Here is a 25,607-nt window from a genome sequence, read left to right as displayed (position 1 = left end):
CCATCTTTGTTTTTCCTTCAGAAGCATCTGAGACAGATAATGAGACCTCTGTTAAATCTCCTGAGCTCTGAAAGATCAACCACTGAGCATTGAAACTGTTTGATGACCATAAAAACATGGTAGATGAAGCTATTGTGAAATATTCCCATGAAGTAAATAAAGACGTGGCAGTCTGGTGAGGAACAAAACAAGCACAAACATGCACGAATTTAAAACATTTATTGCAGTAGCGGTATACCTGTAGAGCAGTAACAAGGAGTAACTGTTTAAATATCTATGATGGCAAACGTCCCCACAACCAACAAACATACTGCTGAAAGCAACTCACACCACTCTTGTCTCTTTTCATATAGTTTTTTATACCCTTTTTTGTTCTTTAAATATTGTGATCCAACATAAAGGTGCTATACAAAATGAATGACCTCACTGCGTTACAAATCAATAATCATCAACCCAATGAAAAGAAGGTGAAACTAAGTCATTTTAAAGCTAGTTTGTCTTGTTAAGCATGCGGTTTCATCGTCTGAACTGGCTGCCATGCCATGTGACAAGAAAGGGAAAAAGAACGGCCCGAACATTGAAAGGAAAAACATAAATCGAACCAAAATCTCAGTCCTTGAATTATGCACATGCTCTTGTTTTGATCGCATTCTGTTCTTTGTTTTCCGTCTTTTAATATCCTCTCCGGTTTGGACAGTGTATTTTTTTTTATTTATTTATTTCTCTTTTTTCTCTGTAATGACTGAGTATATTGGCGCCTGACAAACATTTACCGTGTTTGGCATTCAGAGACGAGGGCCTGCTGCGATTGTTCTCGTGAAACCTGTACGATATGTAGCATATGTCATGAATTCATAGACGTGAAAACTACACTCACTTCTCTTGCATGTCAAAAAATCGTGGACATACACGATATACTATGAAAGAAAAAAGGACTTAGTTCTCAAAGTTTGCAAATACTACTCTCAATTAAAGCACGAGTTCAATTAAACATGTACAAGAATGACATTTGAAATTAGATGTTAAGAATTTACAAATATATTGCTGTTGAATCGTAACATCGTTCTTCTTTTTTTTGAGGAAAAGACATCAAGCTTTCCGTTTCAGTAAGTAGAAATTGAGCATTTACATCAATAATACAAAATAGCTTTGAAAAAATAAGTTTGCCAGGTTCATCGACTCAGTAAATGCAAAAAACGGGGCAATTGTGCAACGCCATGACCAACTGACATTATCATCCGGGATTCGTTCGTTAACTCTCCGCCAGAGGGTGTGTGGGTGCATATTTACGTGTGTGTGTGTGTAACTGTGTAAGTGTGTGTATCTTTGCTTTATAGATCCAGACTGTGGTCCTCTGTTCAAGAAGACAATGACGCTAATGACAAAAGGCCGATAAAAACAACGCATCCTGTACGATGAATGATAAAAGACAGCTGTCATGTTCACTGATCTATTCCGTGTGATTATTACAAGTACATAAAATCGGTTAGTATTAAGTCCTATTTACAAACACTTCAACGATGACAGACTAAACGATTTCCACTAACAGTGTTATTAGCACAATGCTTTCTCGATTTGTAAATTCCATTTTCTCAGATGGTGTAGATTAATATAGTCCCAAAACAGCTCAAAAACAACCACGTCACAATATTTGTATATATTGGTCAGCCGTTACATTGTTTTTTTTTTTTTGTTTGTTTTTGTTTTCTTTTTTTAATAACCGTGATACATAGAGCACAGCCCTGTTTTGTTCATCTTGAACGTTTGTTTTGCAGTCTCTGCTCAAGACGAAGTATACGATGATTCCTTTTAATGTGAATTTGCAGCAAACCATGGGAGTTTAAGGGCAGCTATGGATTCGCACGAGAAGATCTCTGCAGACGGGCCGCCGGCGAGTCGGATTCGCATAGTATACTGTCCTGCATAAGCGATAAAGTCTAAGGTCTACTCCATACACGTAACTATCACACCGCATTAGCATCGATCTAAGAAAAGAAGGGGAAAAAGAGGAATGGACTAAAGCTCTCAAAAGTCGCTGGGATGATCCAAGAGAGAAGACGGACACAAACGAACCCAAAAAAACACTCTTTTAAAGCTGTTGTTCTTTAGGACTGTCGGGGCCGGAGACGGGCTGGTAAGATTTCAGGCTGGCCAATGGGATGTCGGCCATGTGACCACCGCCGCCGCTGCCAAAATGTCCCTCCGAGCTCCCGAAGGTCTTCCTGTCCCCAAACTGCTCCTGGCTTCCGCGCTCACCTTTCCAGCTGCGGGTCAGGGTGTGGCCGTTCAGCAGTCTCTCTTTAGCCCACTCCTTTTGGTTGTTGAAAGAGGATACGGGGGACTTGGGCGAAGGGTACGAGCTCAGGCTCGGCGGCATCCAACAGTTGTCGGAGTGGCCCAACACCAGACACTCTTGGGTGCACATCTCTGTGGCCTCCACTAAGCCTCTTGGTCCTAAAGGTCCATCTGTGGACACAAAGAGAACAGAATTGCTTATTAGACCTGTGACACAGACTGAACAAAAATATGTTAAAAAAATAAATAAATAAATAAAAATACACAAAATATAGTTAAGTCTTGCATTAACTTTTTAAAATTTTATTTTATGGCAAGAGTGAATGCAAAATAAAAATAAAATAAAATAAAATAAAAAAAAATAAAATAAAAATAGTAAAAAGAACAGTTTGCAGTAAGAAAAAGCATGTGACTTGAGATGTTGTTTGCATATTTTACAAAAATATGCAAACAAAAATATGTAAAAATATACAAAATACAGTTAAGTCTTTTATTTTATTTTATTTTATTTTATTTTATTGTTTGTTTGTTTGTTTGTGCTAGAATGACTTTGAACTCATTGATTTTAATTTTTTTTTTTTTTTTTTTTTTTCTGGCAAGAGTGAATGCAAGTTGTACAAAAACAACACTTATTTACATTGTATGTTTTCAATCTATTCCCAACCACCCCAGAACAGCATTAGAGGAAATTAGTTGTGTATAATCATTAAAATAAAATAAAATAAAGTGGTCAAAAGAACACTTTGCAGTAAGAAAAAGCATGTGACTTGAGATCTCCCGTGGAGTTTGCAGTTGTATAAGACCCTGAACAAAGATGACTATTCATATTTTTGACTTTGAGTACAGTGGAAAATAACACTGGCATTCCACCCACATCAGAACACAAAGTGCACTGTGGAAATCGATGTGGTATCATCCTCTCAACTGCATTGTCAAATATGATCAAGAAGATAATGAAGATCATCCTCAAGGAGTCATTTAGTATTTAAAAAAAAAAGCAAACAAAAATATGTAAAAATATACAAAATATAGTTGTCTTTTATTTTATTTTATTATTTTGTGCCAAAATGACTTTGAACTCATTAATTTTCAATGTTTTATTTTATTTTATTTTTTATTTTTATTTTATTTTTTTTTTATTGTCAAGAGTGAATGCAATTTGTACAAAGACAACACTTTTTACATTGTACATTTTCAATCTATTCCCAACCACCCCAGAACAGATTGCATTAGAGGAAATTAGTTGTGTATAATAATAAAATAAAATAAAATATATAAAACAAAATAAAATAAGCAGTTTGCAGTAAGAAAAAGCATGTGACTTGAGACCTCCCGTGGAGTTGTATAAGACCCTGAAGAAAGATAACTATTCATATTTTTGACTTTGAGTACAGTGGAAAATAACACTGACATTCCACCCACATCAGAACACAAAGTGCACTGTGGGAATCGATGTGGTATCATCCTCTCAACTGCATTGTCAAATATGATCAAGAAGATAATGAAGATCATCCTCAAGGAGTCATTTAGTATTTACAACAGCCAGTCTGTGAATATATTTAATCCTGCTCGGACAAAACAAAGATAAGATATGTAAATAACAACTATCATAGTCCCCAGAATGTTATATTAATATGCAGTAACTTGAGTAAAGCTTCATTAAAGTTTAACGCAACACTGCATTATATTTACAGCAAGTCCTTGCAAACAAATGCTCATGCTGAGAGACAACAACAACAAATCATTTAATAAATCATATGTACAGTTAAAGCATCAGCAGTTACAGTATATGTATTGTATATGAATGTAGATTTGAATATGGACATAAGTAGTAGTGTGCCAAAAGTGTAAAGTTATCCTACACTGATAAACTACTTGTATCATTATGAAAGATGAGAAAATCATGAAAATGTGTTATAAAGTCAAAATACAGTTTGTTTTATTTCCACATGACTGGCCATAAGCCAGTCCCTGCCTTTTCAAGTGGAACAGATGATTTCACTGTGTTGCTGGGCAAAACATCTGGACACGTTGAACGGTTTTAAAACATCCCTATCGGTGTTAAAGCAACGTATGCTCTTGGTTTTTATAGCATTTGACTAGACTGTGTCTTGCGCTGTTATCACAGACCGCTGGCTGCACTGTTCTCAGTCCAGCTTAAGAGCTGCGCTCTCCCCACCAGCTGCTGAGTGATAAAAATTGGGCCTAAAGTTGATTTGAAAGCAGCTTGAATTGCTAAATATAAAGTGGTGTGAGATTAACTCGAGCACCTCATCTCTACACAGAAGAGCTCCGGTTCAGCAATACACTGAATATACCTTCATTTCCTTATGTCACTCACATCTGTCCCACAAACAATCAAACAAAAAGCTTTCTGAATACAAACCAACATTAAACACGTTGTAACAACCTGCATTCAGGCAAAACGCTTTCATAATGCTGTAATATAATGCGGTTCTGTTGAAAACACACTTTCATTTTAACACCACTCTGTGAATCCCGGACACAAGGCATCTATTATTCATACACTCTGTGTAATACAATACTGTTTGGAGCGCTAGGGTTTCAATTCTGCCTCTAATTTTCACCGTAACAACTAACATTTCTAACATTTCCTACAATGAACAAAGGCCTTTGAAAAATGCGTCGTAGAGGGAGATCAGAGATCGATGATTCGCGTTTGCGAGAAACGTATGAACCGTATATGAAAGACAGCCACATGCCGTAGCCGGACGGAGCCGATGAATAAATAACGGGGGAACGATGAGCGTCTGATGAGGAAAGGAAAAAAAAAAAGCCAAAGCGCTATGTCTCTACATAATTGGTGTGATAAGGCATAAGCGACTGGCAGAGTTACCGCAGGAAATGGAAGAATCGCTGAAGCAAGAGATATTTATGGCATCACTTTAAAATACATTGAGACAAAGGACAGATGACTAATAGCATGATCAACATAATCAGAACACTACGAGATTCAACACAAAACAGTGTGTTTTCTTCTTGGTTCGTTCTTTTCTTCTAATCTAAGAAGACATGCCAACATTTTCAATGGTTGTCACTGTTGTGATTTCATTTAAGTATCAATCATAGTTGGATTCTAATGAGCGGGGATGGAAAGCAAAAGAAACTGAGCTGAACTGTGAGTCGTTCAGTGTTTGACTCTATCATTGGTGGACAGTAATATTTATTTATAAAAATAAAGCATAATATTGCACTTTTTACTCCACACTTCTTGCAGACATGTTGTTCCTCATTATTTTGAACTGGAGAAATCGTGGTGTCTGATTTGCAAACGAGCTGATTCTTTTCAATGAACCTGTTAAGTTGGTTCACAAATCACACTGAATGATTCATTCTTGAACTGGACTGATTACAGATGTTCTTATTTCAGTGACTCACTGATTCAAATGATTCGGTCGGGGCAAGCCTCCATTTAACAATTCAGTGAATTCACGAGTCTGATTCAAAATGAGCCGAGAGTGGGAGATCCTCAGAGCTTGAGCACAACTGATGAAGCGAAAAGTAAATTACTAACAACGAATTTTAGGATTTATGACTGTACATGAAAATCATAATTAGGTCACAGCTGACAGTTGTTTGTGATTGTAATATTTTGTAAAAGGCCAGGCTATTTAAAGCCACTGTATGCAATTGTTAAATACTATGTTATATATAGTTTGTTTGTTTGTTTATTTATTTATTTATTTATTTATGTATTTATTTATCGTGTATGACAAGCCCCCCCTCCCCCAGGTATTTTGAGCAGTAGGATTATATAAAACATATAAACAAAACGATTAAATGATAAAATAATATTAATAATAAATAATAATAATAATAACAATAATATGTAGTACTTTTTTTAGGTGCATTAAAAATCAAATACTTATGTAGATTTTAGAGTTTTTTTATTTATTTATTTTTTTTATAGCCTTAGTCTTAGCCTTTTAAATTAGTCTTAGTCCTGTGTCAAGTGTACATTTGAGTTATTATCATATTTAGTAAACCTTGTCCTGTGTTTGTTTAGTCAGGTTTTAGTCTTTAGTAGACTGGGGCCTGGTTTCAGTGCTTAGATTAAGCCAGGATTAGGCCATAGATCAATTATGACATTTAAGAATTTTTTATAAACTTGCATTAGAAAAAACATAACTGGTGTATATCTTGAGACAAAACAAAGGCACTGATATAGTTTAAGATCAGTTAGTGCAAGTTTCTTTCAGTTAAAACATCACAGACTTACATTTTAGTCTGGGACTCAGTTTAAGCATTGTCTGTGAAACCAGGGGTAAATGTTTGAGCATTTTAGTTTAGTTTTAGTCAGTGAAATTCTGATGCTGTATAATGGTTAAACTGATAAAAATTGCTATTGCTCAAAATTACAATCCTAATGATTGATGCCATTTCAAAAAATGTATTTTTGCTTTTTAGGTATTGCACTTTCACCAATAAGCACAAATCAGTAGAATGTGGACTCATACACATGATTTGTTTTACCTCATCTAGTGTACTGATGTATTATAGGCTGTTCATTATATAAATTATTATGCAATTTCTCTCTGTCTGCATTATGAAAACTGGTATAAAATACTGGTATAAAATATTACATATATACATTTTTTTTTCATCATCACCGCGCTTCCACAATGAGCAAGTGTGTGCACATGGATGCCAGATCAAAAAATTAAGCTCTGATTTGAATATCTGGCAACCGCACTCAAGCAAGCTCATGTGGTTATGGTGTGTACAGCAGTCTTCAATAATATTTTGTCCCCCTAGTCACAGTTATTGTTTTTTTGACCTTTTACCATTTTAGTCATGGGAAAAAAAGCTAGACAATGAACATTTTGTGTCATAGTTTTCATTAACGAAATGAACACTAATTCTTTTACTGGAATAATCAATACTTTTACTGGAGTAGCCTAATATTTTAGTGGGGTATCTGTACTTTTACTGAAGTGTTTGATTTGCGTACTTTGTTCACCACTTGTTTCTATGGGCTCCATCGATACACCAGTAGGCGGCAACAAGTGAGCATCTTTTGTCTTATTCATGAGTCTTTGAAGCATTAAATTATTCACAAATAAAACACCACTAGTCAGAATGGTTTTGTGAAGTGCTAACTGAAAATATCTGAATGATTTGTTCTTGAACTTCTAAGATGAACTCTTATAAACACACCAAGGAGAGCCAGAGCAAATGTCAATACTTGCGGTGAAATTTTATTACGGTTTGGACTGTACCTCACAATAATCATATTGAAATATCTATAAATATACTGTAGCGCACTAGTTATTTGGTCGATTTTCATTTTTGGGTGAACCATTCCTTTTACAATAGTGGTTCCTTTTGAAAATATTGATCCATCCACATCTGCAGAAAAATACAGACATTTATGAACAGATCCAAACATCATGAAAACCATTTTTTTTTTAGTGGAAATGGTTCTAAAGAAGCAATTCTCCATGACCAACCCTCCTCTGGAGTTAATCTATTTCTAACGTGGCAGCTCCATTCCTCTCGTCATCAGACTAATAACATGGGCCATTTGGTGCTTCAGCGTCCCATAAACCAGCGTTAGATTCGGCCCTCATCGCTCATCAGGACTAAGGCTCCATACCTGCTCCCGAACGAGAGGCCAGAATCGATATTTCCATCACTCTGACATGTTTGTGTGAGTGCACGCAATGCAAATAATGGCACAAAGTCTGATTTACATCCATAATGTGTGATAAAAATGTGGAATAATGCAGCAACGATCACATCAGCAACAAATAATAATGAATCCACTATGCGCGCTGACGTTCAGAGATTTTTGTCACTTTTTTTCCACAAGGCGCACTGTATGCTCGTGCCATTTATAGAAGCCAGCCCTATTTCCACGTGAATTTAAATATTTATCCCTGGAGGGAGACCTGTCACTCCGTCTGTTATCAAGCGAAAATAAACTAACTGAAGAAAAGAACAGCCTCCTTGCATTCAGACATATGTGTTTATTACAATATGATGGTGATGTTGAAAGAGTTTGTTATTTTTTGGGCTGCCACTCTGTAATTTTCAGGCTCCTGTAGGCATTCAGCATTTCTAATCTTCCAGATGGAGTCAAAATGGTTTAATTACTACTGCTACCTCCTCTGAATGGATTGAGGAAACAGTATTATGTCCTGGTAGTGATTCTAGTATCAAATCTTGGTTGTGTTATTACAGTGCCACCAAAGCTGTCTGACCATATAGAGAGAATGTGGCCATATTCTATTCTTCTGAAATACAATTAATAGTTGTATAAATAAAAAATAAGAAAGAAAGAAAATAAAAAGTACAAATACAGTATAAAAATACAGTGAAAAACATAATTTTAAATTAATAATGTTTAAATTAATAAAACATAAAATGTTTTCTATATTGATATATTTAAAAATGTAATTTATTCCTGTGATGCAAATCTGGATTTTCAGCATCATTACTCCAGTCTTTAGTGTTACATGATCCTTTAGAAATCATTATTTGCTGATTTGCTGCTCAAGAAATTTTATTATCAATGTTGAAAACAGTTTACCTGATTATTTTATTTTATTTTATTTTATTTTATTTTATTTTATTTTATTTGTATTTGTATTTGTATTTGTATTTGTATTTTATTTGTATTTTATTTTATTTTATTTGTGGAAACAACCACACATTTTCTTCAAAACATTTTAATAAGTTGTAAAAAACAAACAAAAAAAAAAAACATTTTCAATCATTTTTTTATCAGAAAAATCTGATAAAAATCTGATTTATATTATGAATGCATTTAAAAATGTCAAAATTCTTTCTGATGACACTCTACAAAATAAAATAACTTTCTGAATAAAACTGCTGCTTTGTGACTATTAAGACTATTATGTGTGGTGGTTTCCATAAAAATAAAATATATATATATATATATATATATATATTTTTTTTTTTTTTTTTTTATTTTTTTTTTAGAAAATTGTGTATTGTGTTTGTCCACTGTGTGGTGATTTGTGTTATTTATTTATTTATTTATTTATTATTTTGTAATTCTGTCCTTTGCTGCCTGTCTTGACCAGGACTCCCTGGTAGAAGAGATACTGTATCTCAACGGGACCTTCCTGGTTAAATAAGTAAATAAATAAATAAAACAAATAAATACAAGAACAGTACAGTACAGTACAGTTCCAATGCCATGAAACAAACCCAGCAAATCTTTGTTTATTTTAACTGCCTAGGAACATATAAACATAACAAAAAACTTCTGCACCCTGACTCGCAGTAATTGCGTCGAGCCAGCCAATCAGATTGGAGCTTACCAATTTGGAAAAGGCAATTTTGTGTACAATATGCATTACACAGTACACTGATGATCTGTGAGTCCTTGCTTTCCCCTTCCCCACAAACCGCTTGCGCGTCGCTGAGCTAGACACAGTCCATCCCTATCACTCCTCTAATGGTCTCTGAGGAGGCATAGGAGCATGGCATTATGGGACTGACATGAGGAATCATGAGGGATGAATTAGAGACTGAGTCACGGTGACAGGAAAATGAATTTCACAAATGAGATTGGAAAGAGAGAGGGCGCTGGGAACGAGAGCAGAGAGAGAGAGAGAGAGAGAGAGAGAGAGAGAGTCAGTCTCTGTTTGAACTTGCCCCACATTTCCCCCTCTAACAGTGTATTATGTGTGTGAGAGCTTTCAAACCACAGTAACTTTATGGTGAATTTGAGAGGATTTTCTGATTTTTGACAGACAACCCTTGTGCACCACAGGAAATGGAGAAAGATAGAGAAAGGGAGGAAACACACATCACAGAAGAAAACAATTTCACCCTCAAACTACACCGATGAAATGCATTTCCTTTATTTAAAATCACTCCTCTTTTGAATGATTTTCCCATTCAAAAGGCTGTACGTCAAACACCTGAGGTTACTCAACTGGTCTGCACATAAAGTGCTGTGCTCAGTGACCATAATTATACAAAAAATTGAGAAACGATTTTTACATTTGCTGAAGGAAATGTGAGTGATGCTTGCTGGGTTGCTAGGTTGTTCTGAGTGCTTTTATCCACCTTATTTTACAACACGGAAGTAAGCCATTTTCTGTGAATGTGCAAGACTTCCAGTTCATTAGCCGTGGTAGTGAAATAACGAGAAGGATATCAAACTGCAGTAAACGGTAAAACTGTTTGCTCTACAAACCAGTGCGTTCATAATTAAGATAATACATTAAAATAATATGGTAAGACACACCAGTTTGCAATATCAAGCAGCAAAACGAGCTGTCGTACAGCTGAAAATTGCAGGGAGCAAATGACACAGGAAGCCAGACACATTAAATTTATAAATGGCCGTGCCCGCTCTTACAGGAAAAATAAGGTGGGTATTTTGTTGTGGGTGGTTGCTAAGCTGCAGTTAGTTGCTAGGTTATTCTGTGTGAATATCTGATATTCATGTTGAGAAATGGCTAGAACATATGTGACCCTGAACCACAAAACCAGTCATAAGGGTCAGTTTTTAGAAAATGAGATTGCTGAATAAGCTGAATAATTAAGCTTTCCATTAATGTATGATTATGTTAGGATAGGACAATATTTGGCTGAGACACAACTATTTAAAAATCTGGAATGTGATGATGCAAAAAAATCTAAATATTGAGAAAATGTATAAGTTCTTAGCAATGCATATTACTAATAAAAAAGTATGTTTTGATATATTTATGGTAGGAAACTTACAAAATATCTTCATGGAACATGATCTTTACTTCATATCCTAATGATTTGGTGGCTTGCAAAAAAAAAATATTAATTAGATGAGATAATGTTGACCCATACAAGGTATTTTTGGCTATTGCTACAAATGTACGTGTGCTACTTATTTCTGGTTTTGTGGTCCAGGATCACATTTTGCTAAGTGGCGGAGCTTGATTGATTACTTGCAAACTGTGGTCCGTTACTGATTTCAAATTACATGACAAAAACTGTAGTTAGTAACGTAATCCATTTCATCACATATTTTAGATAATAATAGGATAAACCTGATACAAAAGTACAAAGAGAAAGAAAATATATTCCTTTTGTTGTTATTAACAACACAAAGTGCATTACTTCAAGTTTTCCCAAGCAGGGGTTCGTATAGGAACTGCTTGGTGTACAAATAGAGTTTAATGAAAAGCTAATAATTAATTAAAAAAATGTATGTGAACATGCAATTTGTTTTTAATTATTAAATTGCCATCAAATCTCAGTGATAATTTAATGATATTCTCAGTAATAATTTAAATAAAAATGTATGTGATCATCAGTAGTTGATGCAATGTTGAAATGTTGAGAAAACACTTTTGAAAAATTTAAATGATTTTTGTAAATGCTGTGTGGCTTCTCCGTTTTCTGGGTAATTACATCCATCTGGTGAATGTCCATTTTTTTTTTTTTCCTCTCTAAGACCACATTTACTCAATTAATAGGTCTTACTGTTCTGCCTTGCAATGCAATTGTATGCTAGATTTTAAAAATAAGTCTATTTACTTGTCTAGTTACACAGGTCTAGTTACACATCCTGCGAACTTCCCTTGAAGCTCACCATCTTGTTTTTGAAAAAGAAATAGGGAGAATGTTTGAAATTAGGAATAATTTGTTGCTATTGTGATTAATCATGTAATCAATAAAAAGTAACTGTAATCTCTTAACACTATTGCTTACAGTATTCGACTTGAATGTGTTTTTTTGTAACAGAGACTGCATTGGACTGGTTTGGATCTTATTTTTCTGATCACACTCATTTTGTTTTTATAGATTGGTCCGTTTAGTACTGGTGTCCCCCAGGGCTCAATTCTTGGTCCTTTGCTTTTTAGCATTTATATTTTTCCACTCAGTCAGCTATTAAAATCTCTTGACCTTAACTACCATTTTTTATGCTGATGACACCCAGATTTGTATCGCTTTAAAACCAGATCAAGATGTTTACCTATCCCATTTTTTTTTTTTTTTCCAGATTGTTTTTCCGAGATTAAGACATGGATGTCTAACGATTTTCTAAGCTTGAATAGTTCTAGAAGTCATGCTTCTCAGCTCTCCACATCAAATGTGCAATGCTGTTTCTTTAGCTCTGTCTGTTAATAGTGTTGGGCTGGAGCTAAAAAGTAAATTTAAAAAATCTTGGAGTTATTTTTGATGCCAGCCTGTCGTTTGAACCCTTGGCGCAGAATGCTGTTAAGACCTTCTCAGAAACATTGCACATCTGTGACCTGTGCTGTCTTTTTCCGTTGCTGAAAGGTTGATTAACTCTTTTGTTTTCTCAACTTTATACTACTGTCCTGTCCTTCTCATTGGAGTATCTAAGTCCTGTTTAAAATTTTATTGGGAGGTACGGTTGTGATTTAGAATTCTGTGGTGGTTGTAGCTAGTTGCTAGGGGTCTTCTGTGCGAATTTTCAATATTTATGTCAAGATATGGATTGCACATATTGCACTATGGTTACTAGGACATATGCTAAAGTGTTGCTAGGTGGTGTACTGGTTCCGCTTGTTTTATTATCCAAATTTCATAAATACTTGTGATTCAGATTAGTTTAAATGCTAAAAAGAAGCAGTAAGAGTAACAGAATAATGGAAGTACAAAAACAACCTCTACCAGGCAGCGTGTCACATATTCAGTTCAACCTGGGAAATGTTAGGTCACCACGGTGATATCAATTCTCCCCCAGCGTCTTCGATCAATGCATTTCAAACCTATTTCCCAGCTTCCTCCATCTTAATGATATCATTTCAATCGCAGAGTGAGATTGATCATGTCGAATGACCCTCTGCTCCAGCCATGTTAACTAAATTACTCTTGCTCTGTTCTCTTCTCATTTTGTCCCTTCATTTGTGATTTCCATTCCGCTGACAGGGTTGCATCTTCCATTAACATGCAAATTGGTGCTCCACGAGACCTGTCTCAAACAGACGTCCTATATCCAACACGCATTGACCTGCCATGAGGACCTGCTGTATTGGGCTGGACGAAACAAATCCGAGATGGTCCAGCTAAGACAAATCCAAGACAGTCTATATATTGAGAATAACTGGCAATTTTGTCTGATTATTGATTTAAAGTCAACATGAAATCAGAAACTGACAGTTTTTCATCAAAACAATCATTTTTCTAACATTACAAAGAGCAAATGAGCTGGGACAACAATATTAACCAATAACAATGCCTATTTTTCACAATCCAGTCAAATCTTATTGATGAAAGTCCTGTTTTAACTTATTTTCAGCGTTCACTTCTATTACTGTAAATTCAAATGCATGTTTTGTCATCCACAGTTGTACAGTTGTTGATCAACCAGTGACCTAAATGACACATTATTTACTACTGTAATGTGAGGATAGAAATAATTTTGCATTTTTAAAGCTTTTTGTAAAGGCACCTTCATCAGTAAATCACATTAGGGACGTTTCATCATTTCATGTCAAAAAAATAAAAAAACAAAACATCAGCTCACAAATTCAAACAACTGAATCTATTTTAAAGAAAACACCAACAGCTCTCATGCTCATGTGCCATGCTGTTTCCTCCATGAATCTGAAAATAATTACGCACTTTTGCTGATTTACCAGCTGATTTGTGATCTGACCTGTAGCTTAAACTCTATTTGAGAAGAGGCAAATGTGAAAAGTCTTTTTTTTCACTGCCCCATGGACATGGATTAAAAATGTTCACAATCAAAGGATCCTGGTGTAATACTCTTTTTCTGCAGTGTTATTATGTTGACGTCAAGGTTATGGCATCCAAGGTGAATACAATCAGAAGCCAGAGGAAGCAACGCTCCAGCTACACTTTGATTAAAAAGGAAACATGGAAGCGGAGCTGTGTCATTAGGAAGCATATTCTTTCCTTTGTTCTGGCCGTCCTTTCTTTTCCCCCTCCAAAATATCATGTTTACAAATAAGTGGCGTGACTGATGCGTTCTTTCATGAATAACGATCGCTCTCAGATGCAGCGACTTACCGAAAGTCATCTCTATTGCCCTTGTATAAAACTAGAGGTATAAAAAACCTTGAAATGCTTGCTGTTGTTCAGTAACTCAGCTTGGGTCATTCTTCCAATTATGTGACTTTTCCTAGAAAATTAGCTGTGCTACATAGTCTTTTTCGTCAAGCGTGGCAGGCAACTGGGACTGCGATACAATAGCACACACAGGAAGCTTAGGGAATATCATGCCACCTGGTTTTTATTGCGTTTGACATCTCCCTATTCATAAAGATGTGTACGTTCACTCGCACGTCTCTCGTAATGAAAAGAGAAACTATAACATCAGTTCACAATACAGTCTCTTCTTGTCAAGAAGTTATTGTTGGTACATTTGAAATCAGTTAACAGTTAATTAGATGATTCTCTAACAGAATTATCATATGACTTTAGAGATGGTAAAACATTCTGTGATAGCATTGTATTTAGCCTTTAAAGAAATAGTTCTTCCAAAAGTGAAATTATCATAATTTACTCAGTGTAATGTTGTTCCAAACCTTTATGAACTTCTTTGTTCTGTTAAACACAAAAAAAGTATTTTAAAGAATGTTGGTAGCAAAACAGTTGATGGTAGCCATCGACTTCCATTGTATTTTTGTTCCATGGAAGTCGATGACTGCCATCAATTGTTTTAGTTTACTAGCTCTCTTTAAATTACGAATGTTGGTTATCACACAGTTGCTGGTAACCACTGACTTTCATAGTCTTTTTTCTCCATACCATAGATGTCAATGGCTGCCGTCAACTGTCTGGTTACAAACATTCTTCAACTTAAGAATGATGGTAACCAAACAGTTGTTGGTAGCTATTGACTTTCATAGTATTTTTGTTCCATACCATTAAAGTCAATGGCTGCCGTCAACTGTTTTGGTCAATTTTCTTTTTTTTTTTTTTTTTACGAATGTTGGTTATCAAACAGTTGACGGTAGCCATTGACTTTCATAGTCTTTTTCCTCCATACCATAAAAGTCAACAGTTAAAAGAGCAGTTAAAAGAGCTTTTAGTTTTTTACTGGTAGCCAAACATGACTGTTATAGTTTCATAGTATTTTTTGCTCCACACCATAGAAGTCAATGGCTGCCATTAGCTGTTTGGTTACCGACATTCTTCAAACTAAAATGATGGTAACCAAACAAACAGTAACTGGTAGCCATTGACTTTTCGCTCTATACCTTAGAAGTCAATGGCTGTCGTCAACTGTTTTGGTTACCAACTTTTTCCAAATTCTGAATGTTGGTAACCAAACAGTTGACAGTAGCCATTGACTTTCATAGTATTTTTGCTCCACACCATAGAAGTCAATGGGTGCCATCAGCTGTTTGGTTACCAACATTCTTTAAACTAAGAATGATGGTAACCAAACAAACAGTTGCTGGTAACCACTGACTTCCATAGTATTTTTGTTTCATACCATAGAAGTCAATGGCTGCTATCAGCTGTTTTGGTTACCAACTTTCTTCAAATTACAAACGTTGGTTACCAAACAGTATCTGGTAGCCACTGTTTTCCAAAGTACTTCTGTTCCATACCATGGAAGTCAATAGCTGCCGTTAACAGTTTGGTTACCAGTACTCTTCAAACTAAAAATGTTGGTAACCAAACAAACAATTGCAGGTAGCCATTGACTTTCATAGTATTTTTGCTCCATAACATAGAAGTTAGTGGCTACTGTCAACTTTTTGGTTGCCAACATTCTTCAAAATATCTTCTTTTGTGTTTAACAGAAGAATTCATACAGGTTTGGAACAAACACAGCCATAGATTATCATTGAGACTTTTGTTGTGTTTCTGGGCTTTGGCTAGTAAGCAACTATCTAGTAACCACCCAGACCACCCAAGCAAAGTTGCAGAAAACTTAGAATCTAAAAACCACAAAAACGTCATGGCCTAATGGAGTTGTACTTGTAAAATAAAGGTGTTCCTTTGTTCCATTGTTTACTGTGTTATTTGTTGAAACTGCTCTCGTTCTCTTATCCTTGACGGGCTCCGTCACAGTCTCCGGCCTCCATCGCCATGACACCCTGTCGTCTAGGCGCTTGGTTGCCGTGACGCCCTGCCCTAGTTTGGGTTGCTTTGGCTTGCTGTTTGGCCTCTCTGTTTGACCTCCAGTCAGTCTGATGACTGCACCTGTCACACCGGCATCAGCATGGCACCCCTCAACCGGCACATGTCACCTTGTGCGATAATCAAAGGCTGGACTGCAGGATGCTGGACAGAAATCAAAGCGTGTTGGTGTGTGTACGGCCATCTTTGTAACAAGAGGGAGGGAATGTTGTTCTCTTCTAGAAACACAACATCTTTTTTATAAGAACACAGGCACATGGATCAATGGCGTGACAGCATTTTTAAAAAAATACAATAAAATGCATTAAAATGTAATTCAACAAATCTTTTAAAGGGTTAGTTCACCCAAAAATCTAATTCTGCCATTAATTACTCACCCTCACGTAAAACCTTCACCTTCAGAATACAAATTAAGATATTTTTGCAACTGAAACGTTTCCAAGTCCAAAAAGGTAAGGATATCGATAAAATAGTCCATGTGACATTAGTGCTTCAACCTTAATATTATGAAGCTATGAGAATGCTTTTTGCATGCAAAGAAAACAAAAATAACAACTTTATTCAACAATTTCTTCTCTTCCGTATCAGTCTTCGACATGTGTTCATGAGAGTACCACAAGGTTGTTTTCTTTGCACATAAAAAGTATTCTCGTAGCTTCATAAAATTACGGCTGAACCACTGATGTCACATGGACTATTTTAAAGATGTCCTTACTACATTTCTGGGCTTTAAACATTGTAGTAGCGTCGCTGTCTATTAGGGTTGGGTATCGAAAACCGGTTCCATTTTAGAACCGGTTCCAAATTTCCAAGAACCGGGTAACGATTCCTGCGTTCGCATTTTAATGTGATTTTAAAGTTAAAAAATTAAACTATTTAAGCACAGGAAGGGAAAAAAGTTGTGCATACATCTGAAGCGCAAGTACAGGGAACAGTGGTCCTGGTTCGGATTCCCGGCCTGTGTCCGTTCTCAAACGTGCATTTCCACTGCAGAAAAGGCCAGATCTGACTTCTATTTGACATTTATCGCCCAATATGCACAAAAATACTTCAGAACATCATCATAAACACCGCAGTTTTTAGTTGAAAGTGAAAGTAAACAGATGAGAAAGAAAATGCATAAAAAACAGTATTTTTAGATCTGCGTGCGTTCGGTGTTAGAGAGACAGCAGCATAATAAACGTGCTGCTTGTCATTAATATGAATCCAGGAACAAAAAATCATTCCCTGATGTTGACTGAATATCTTTTGTAACTTTAATGAGGATTATTCTATATTTTATTTATATTTATATGAAAAGAAAACTATGCAGTGTTTTTTAACTTTTGATTTAAACTTCTGTACCTGCAATTTGTTCAGTTGTAGTTATTTATGCTATTGCTAATTTATTTGCTTGTTCCTATTTTATTACTGACTGTTTACTTGTCTTTAACAATTTAATGTTTGAAATTTATATTAGACTAGGTTTTTTTTTTTTTTTTTTTTTTTGTGGTATTTTTTGTTAAAATCATAGGAAAAAGTTCCACTTAGGCGTAAGTGTGCTGTAGGCTGCTGATTTTTGCTCATGCTATTCAGCTGCAACAGAAAGCTTTGTAAAAAATACAGAATAAAAATGTTTGACAATTTTTTATTGACTTTTTAATGTTACTGGAATCAAAACTAGGAATCAAACAATACCCAACCCTACTGTCTATGCAGCATCAGAAAGCTCTCAGACTGAATGAGAAATATCTGAATTTCTGTTCCAAATTCTTTGGTCTTATGGGTTTGGAACGGCACGAAGGTGAGTAATTAATGACAGAATTTTCATTTTTGGCTTAACCCTAAAACCCTTTGAGATGACCATGTCTCAATTTCTGAATTAAATTAAATGAACATTTTTTTAAAAAGTCAAAAATTACAAGACGGAGCAACATAGAAATTGCAAGTAATTAAACAATAAAGACTGAAATCAAAATGGTGAATTATTTTAAAATATAACTTTATGAAGTTATTCGACACATTAAATTAATACTTTTTCATTAATGCTTTTAAAAAGAAAATTTCAAAGCAGCTTTTATGATTAAATATTATTGATATTTGGAAAACTTTTGTCTGTCATTCACAGCTTAAGGAATAGCTCACCAAAAAATGAAAATTCTGTCATCATTTATTCACTCTCAAGTTGTTCCAAACCTGTATGATTTCTTTTTTCTTCTTCCTGATGAACACATAAGATGATATTTTGAAAAATGTTGGTAACCAAACAGTTGCCGGTAGCCATTGACTTGCATAGTATTTTTTACTAAACTATGTACGTCAATAACCCCTTTAAGTTTTTAACGGTAAATTACTGTTAAGAGATCATGTGTGAACAGGACCTTTTCAAAAAATACTGGTAAATTCATTATGGCAATGTACCGTATGCAAAGTTGTAACATTACCAATAATATGTGCTCTTATCAATTTGTGGACAAAATTCCGCAAACTTCGCCAATGTCAGGAGCTGTATGTAGGATATGTGCACTCAGCTGTTTTCAGTACAGTTAACCTTGCATCACATCATGTCATCTACCCACTTATCCACTTTAAACAATGACAGGTGAATTACTGCAAAAAAGAGAGTCACTGCAACACTGTAAAGTGATGAAGCTATGGCACATGCTTTTTAAAACCATTTTCATAGGTTTAACATTATATTATCAGCTTAGAAAATATAGTAATTTGACTAGAAACACCAGAGACCAGAAATGTAAAGCATTGTTCTAGTTAGGTGAGACTTCCACGTTCAGGAAAAAGGTGGATAGTTCAATAGACACAAAAATGAAAACAAAAACACTTTTACCCCTTCATGTTTATGAACACAACACCAGAAGGCACAGTCATTTAAAGGCCATTTCTGGTTAATGATGTCACAGAGTTTACTGGTATTTTGAAAGTGATGTGTGAATGGCACTTTACCGGTAAAAAGATGGAACGTTGTTGCCTGTGTGAACGGTGCATTGTGTATTTACCGGTAAAGCTGTTCTGGTAATTGTACGGCAATTAGCTGGTATTATTGCGTGAAAGGGGCTAATGACTACCATCAACTGTTTGGTTACCAACAATCTTAGAAAAATTATCTCTTTTGTGTTCAACAGATGAACGAAATTCATACAGGTTTGAAATGACATGAGGGTGAGTAAATGATGATAGAATTTTCAATTTTGGGTGAATGATCACTGCAGGAAGCTGTTTTGTTGTCACATGACAATAAAATCATACAACAGATAATGACATCACTTCACTTTTTTTTTTTTTTTTTTTTAATCTAAGATTAGTTTATGTTGTTAAATGTCAAATAGTATGAGCTCTCAAAATTTACTACAAAGAATAAAAAAATAGATAAATATATAAATAAAACCCTCTTTTCCATTATCCCAGACATCCTTATTTGTAACTTATCCATTAATAATGTCTGCATTGAGAAAGCACAGAATTAATGAAACCTCTGTCCATCAGTCTACATGCATGGACTCCACTGACTTCATCCAACACCTGAGTCTCTCATTGTCTCTTATGATAATTATAGAGATGTCGCTGACATTGTTGCAGTAATTGCTCGTGTGTGAACTGATTATTGCTTTGGTAAATGAACGGTTAGATGGATCATTTCAGCTGATGATTCCAGATGGATTATTGCATGAATAACTCACTAACAAAAGAATTTCACAAGGCTATGAAAATATTAATGTGTGCTGATAGGACCTTGTCCTATTTTTACTGTGTGAAAAGGGAAAATAGATAGAATACAGCTTTACCAGCTTTAAGGGTTGTTGAAGAATGTTTAACCCTCTTTTAAACACATGTTGGTGTTGTTTGGCTTTGGATCACAATTAAAGCTACACTGTTTAAAGACAAAAGCTATTTAGTTTAGTTACCACCAACAAGGTCAATAATAGAGAAAGCTATCTGTTTGCCTTCTATTCAGCTCAGTTGCACTTGCTCATCTAGGCTAACTAGCCAAGTCTTGAACTTGGATTTCATAAAATGAAGCCGGTCTATTTTTTATGTTAATAAAATTTAAATGCATTCCTATGCATTCAGTTCCATGCACCAATTTATGATTTTATTACTGATTTACACTGAATTTCCTTCTGCTTGTTGTATAAGTAGAGCGCAAACTATAATACCATCTGAAATGCATATCCACACACTCTCGCATACGGCAGCAGATGCACACTTCACAGTTGACAGAAGGTGTTGGAGTGCTGTACAGACGGTGTAGTGATCAGATGGTCCCTCGCTCCAGTACAACAACAATAGAACAGTCAAGCCAAGGGCAAGGTTCATTAAGTTTACTCAGATAAACAGCTAATAAAGAACATGCAGCAATACAGCCTTCAGTCTGGAGAAACACACTGACACACACACGTGCACAAGCATTGCACTGGTGACATGCTGATCTCAGTTCATTGACTCCCATCGTAATGTAGTGAATAATGATTCATTCTGCACTGCTCATTTACAGCACACATTCCCAAACTGATGGGGACACTAACGTTGCTACAGAAAGCACTAATGAAGAATCAACTTGCTTTTTTGTGGTTTGGATGGAACGGTACTGGGGAAGACAACTGAGACTGTAGTTTGCCAAACCACAAACAACACACCATTTAAAACAACTACAGTCAAGCTGTCCATTTTAAATGTGACCTTGAACCACAAATCCACTTATAAGGGTAAATTTTTCAAAACTGATATTTATACATCATCTGAATTCTGAATAATAAGCTTTCCATTGGTGTATGGTTTGTTAGGATAGGACGATATTTGCCTGAGATACAACTATTTGAAAGTCTGGAATCTGAGGGTGCAAAAAAATCAAAATAACACCTTTAAAGTTGTCCAAATGAAGCTCTTAGCAATGCATATTACTAATCAAATATTAAGTTATGATATATTTACGGTAGAAAATTTACAAAATGTCATCATGGAACATGATCTTTACTTAATATCCTAATTATTTTTGGCATAAAAGAAAAATCGATCATTTTGACCCATGCAATGTATTGTTGGCTAATGTTGCAAATATACCAGTGCTACTTATGACTGGTTTTATGGTCCAGGGTCACAAATATATTACAATAGTTCAAATATAAATGTAATAATGTATTTACACATATATTTTAAATTATATATTATCTTATATATTATCAGAAATAAATAAATACATACATGCATACATAAATAAAATTCCATATATTAACTATAAATAATGATGTTAATATCATATTTATTCACTAAATCCGTTATTATTTTTTAATAAAATAAAATAAATTAATAAAAAATAGTGGCATAAAAACTAATTACTGTATTCAAGATTTTTTATCAAGTAATATGGAATGATATTTTAACCAAGTTATTATCAAAACATTAGTTACTAAATTAACCTAAACTAGCCTAAAATTAGCCTAAACCCTAAGTTATAGTCTTAAACAGCAATATTTAACAAAATTTGGTAAATACATCACTACCATTGAATGAATGAATGAATGATTTAATGATCATTATTTCAAGTCCTTTAACAATTTAAAAACTGCTTTACAAAGTCCTTGTTTAAAGCAAAACTGATAATTGTTAATTTAACGTCAAACCAGGGGCGTCGCTAGGGCTGATCATTCGGGGCTGGAGCCCCGAATGTTTTTACTCCAGCCCCGAATGTTGATTTCCACGGAATTTGTAAAAGTTTGAATTAATTAATCAAAAGTTGGTCATTACACTTAAATCAAGTCGCGATATGGACTAGTATCTGTAAATATTATGCCGCAAAATACTATTTAAATATGAATCCTGCATGTTCTGCGTGTCTTTTTATGAATGGAAGGGGCAGACTCGCGGTTTCTTTAGATTTAATAATTATGCGCGTGTGATGCTCGCAGTGATTTCAGTGTCTGCCGTTTCACTAAATGAGGACATAAATACAATAACAACATCTCCAGAACTGCTCTGTCACTTCATGAGCGTTTCACTGTTTCATTTAAGTAAAACAAGAGTCAAATATACACACAGAAATTTACAGGTATTCACGGCAACCCGTCAAAGTAAAAGTTCGGTTTAACTTTATTAACCATTCAGCATAATGTACGTGCCTACTACTACTACGACTACTACTATTAATTAATAAAAATGTATACAAATTCCTCACACAATATTTCTTCCATGTTTTAAATTTGAATAGTAAATCACCTTTATTTGCCAAAAATAAAATATAATTTTCATTAGGATCAATTTAATTAATGTTTTTTACCTTCATTTGATAACCAGAACAATACACAACACAGAATTCCATAAGGCCATTGTAAAAATAAATAAAAGTTGTTTTTATGCATTCAAATAAACAGACATGCTAAAACATATTTGGCAACAATAAAACGTAAGATGAGAAAAAATAAAACATTTCATGGGGCCCTAAACATGTAATTTTTCTTAACTTTTGATAAATTGGCGGTAAATCATATAAGATTCATGGTTTTAATTAATTACACATGATTAATTACATTTTGATTAACAAAATTAAATTTAACCATTAAAAAGAAGTCCAGAAAAATGAAAACAGAAAAAAAAAAAAAAAAAAAAAAGAAAGAAATTTGGGGAAAAAAAACAGGGGCCTATTTTGCATGCAACTATTTGCTACAGTTATAAATACATCTTCAAATGTATTATTTTATTTGTCTAACATATTTTTTTAAAAAGTTATAATTTTGCTATAATACTTTGATATGTTTGCTATTTGCAGTGATTACTATTTACTATTGTTCATAGTGTGACAAGGTCTTTAACCCCCAGTTTAATGCCCCTGGACCCCATCCAGGTTCAAACACCTGTGTCTAACAAAATCTTATGTGAGCATTATGTGAGCTCCCACCCAACATCACTAGCCCCTGATGTTTTGGCATTAGCCCCGGATGTTTTATAATAATTTAATTCAAAAATTAAAAACAGCCATCAATGCTTATTTGTCAGGGTCCTGATCACCCTATTTTACTGAAAATATAATTTTGTTAGCACAGCCGCTAACTTCTGTGTTCAAGATTATTTATTATACCAAAGGATATTTTAATAAAACATTTTAAAAAGATTGGTGCCATCAAAACCTTAATGTACACTAAATTAAACTGAATTAAATTACCCGACATCCTAATTTATAGTCATAAACAGCTGCATTTAACACAATTTTGCAAAAATTTCACTACAATCAATCAATCAATCAGGAAACACTCTGGAGTGACTCCTCAGGTGAATCGTTTAACTAAAATGAGCAGGCCGAATGAACCTTTTCACAAAAATGATACTTGATCGAGAAAACCCATTCTAGTGTGATTATTGCCTCAGTTCACTGTAACGCAAAACACTGACACAAACAGCAAAGTAATGCTTTGTCATGCAACACCTTGTTACTGGAGACGCCATACTATTTTAGAAACCGCTGAGCTAATGTCACTCTACTGAAAAATGTAAACTTGGCAGTATAGGTTAGTTACAGTAAGTCATTCCTCAACATCAGGATACACACAAGGGTAAACCAGTGTCATACTGATACAGAAATCATGTCATCGTCGCAAATGGACTGAAATGCATTCTGTGAAAGGGGATCTTTATGGCAGCACTGCCGGTCCACCTCCAGCTTTTGTTCGGAGACACAATCGTTGCTTTAGTCCGAATGGAAAAATACTCAAGTGCTCATGCACCCAGCGTCTCCGTCTGCCACCCAGCCCATTACCAGAGCTCCGGCTGGCACACGCCCATCCACAGAGAACAAATGGTCCCAATGCTCGTGCCAACATTACGTCAGGCTCTATAAATGTGATGCTCAGGGTGACCCCGTGAGGACTCTGTATCTCAAGGCCACTGGCATCGGCGACTGAGAGCCGTCCGATACAAATGTCTTTGATGAAAACACCGGTAACAGGCAAAAACGCTTACAGACAACAAGAAATAAATCAACAAAGCAACATTTCGACTTCGACTTCTGCTGTGGCAGTTTACAATCTTCCCTGCATTTTGGCAGTGAACATTACAAATGTCCCATTATAACATATAGTGTGCAGTCAACCACCCTAAAGGGCTTTATTTGGAGATAACAACTGGCTGAATGTACATTATACTGGTTATTATGCAGCTACTTACCAAATAAATAAATAAACTGACATGAAATATTGACTTAAGCTGCAATTACGCTAGTGTATGAGAAAAAAGAAACCACAGAGTGACCTGAGACAAATATATACAGTATACGCAAATATACCTGCAGGATTTTGGCTTGTGAGATCTTCATGGTGAATGGCTATTACAAATAATAACAATAATAACTTTTATTTATTTATTTATTGACTTGTAGTATGCTTACAGAAGCAGAATCTCAGAGCCCATGGTGAATCTGTCATCAAAGTTAAATTTTTCTTTGGAGAAAGTAAATGGGATTTTTACTTCCAGAGTAAAGACAGACAGAAAAAAAGAGACTTATGACTTGGCCACAAGAAGTTGTGGCAGTTTGATGTGTCTGGGGAGTGTTTCGGGTGATGACGTGATCTAAAGGTCCAGCCAGAGCTCCTGTTATTACTGAGAACAGGGCCTCTGAATCTTCCTTCTGTTTGACGGGTCTGTCCTGGGTGTCTGGGTCTAGCTGGTGGTGCATGGCTAGCATAGTAATACAGGGCTGTGTTTGTTACTATTGTGGTGGCAACAAGAGAGAAACACTGGCCTACAGAGAGTGATTACTGATGAGAAGCAGGGACATGAAAAATACCCTAACCCTGATATTAGAGTGATGTGGGTGGTTGCCAGGCGTTGCGTTTTTTTTGCATGCTATGTAGTTGGTATTACTGGTCCAAAGTGAAAAGATCCCCTCAATGACTTTTTTCAGCTGCTATTTTTATCTGGGAGTCTGAATTGCGTGGAAGATAACAGCACAGCTCTCCTCAACAAGCCTTACAATTTGAGGCATCGTTGGCGGCACAAATATGACATTTTTGTTAAGCTATTTGGTTCTTCTACCATTAATTCTGAATGTTCACTTAGGATGGCTAAATGCTCTTTCTGCTGGTTTTGTCATATTGCAGCTAAAAACTGCAATCGCAACATTTATCATTTGTCACAATATGATTTTCGTTTTTACCAAATTGTGCAGCCCCAGTGAAATTAATGCTTACGACAATTACAGCACACTCTGTCACTGGGGCAATACCCTTTCATAACGTACTAATACATACAGTTAGGTATTG

General features: G+C 35.2%; 1 protein-coding gene across 4 annotated transcripts in view; it reads right to left on the bottom strand.

Annotated features, from left to right (window-relative positions):
* Nucleotides 1-202: 202 nt before the first annotated feature.
* Nucleotides 203-25,607, bottom strand: part of LOC127166460 (protocadherin-9) — a 378,320-nt gene continuing 352,915 nt past the window's right edge. For all 4 annotated transcript variants that reach the window (XM_051111733.1, XM_051111732.1, XM_051111735.1 and 1 more), the window contains one exon: nt 203-2,466. In XM_051111733.1, the coding sequence (XP_050967690.1) occupies nt 2,090-2,466 (377 nt within the window). In that variant the 3' untranslated portion in view covers nt 203-2,089. The remainder of the gene's footprint in view (nt 2,467-25,607) is intronic.

The sequence above is a fragment of the Labeo rohita genome, chromosome 6 (assembly GCF_022985175.1).
Source record: "Labeo rohita strain BAU-BD-2019 chromosome 6, IGBB_LRoh.1.0, whole genome shotgun sequence".
NCBI classification, from domain to species: Eukaryota; Metazoa; Chordata; class Actinopteri; order Cypriniformes; family Cyprinidae; genus Labeo; species Labeo rohita.
Note: the sequence above shows the minus strand (reverse complement) of the source record. Positions and strands in the feature narration are given on the sequence as shown.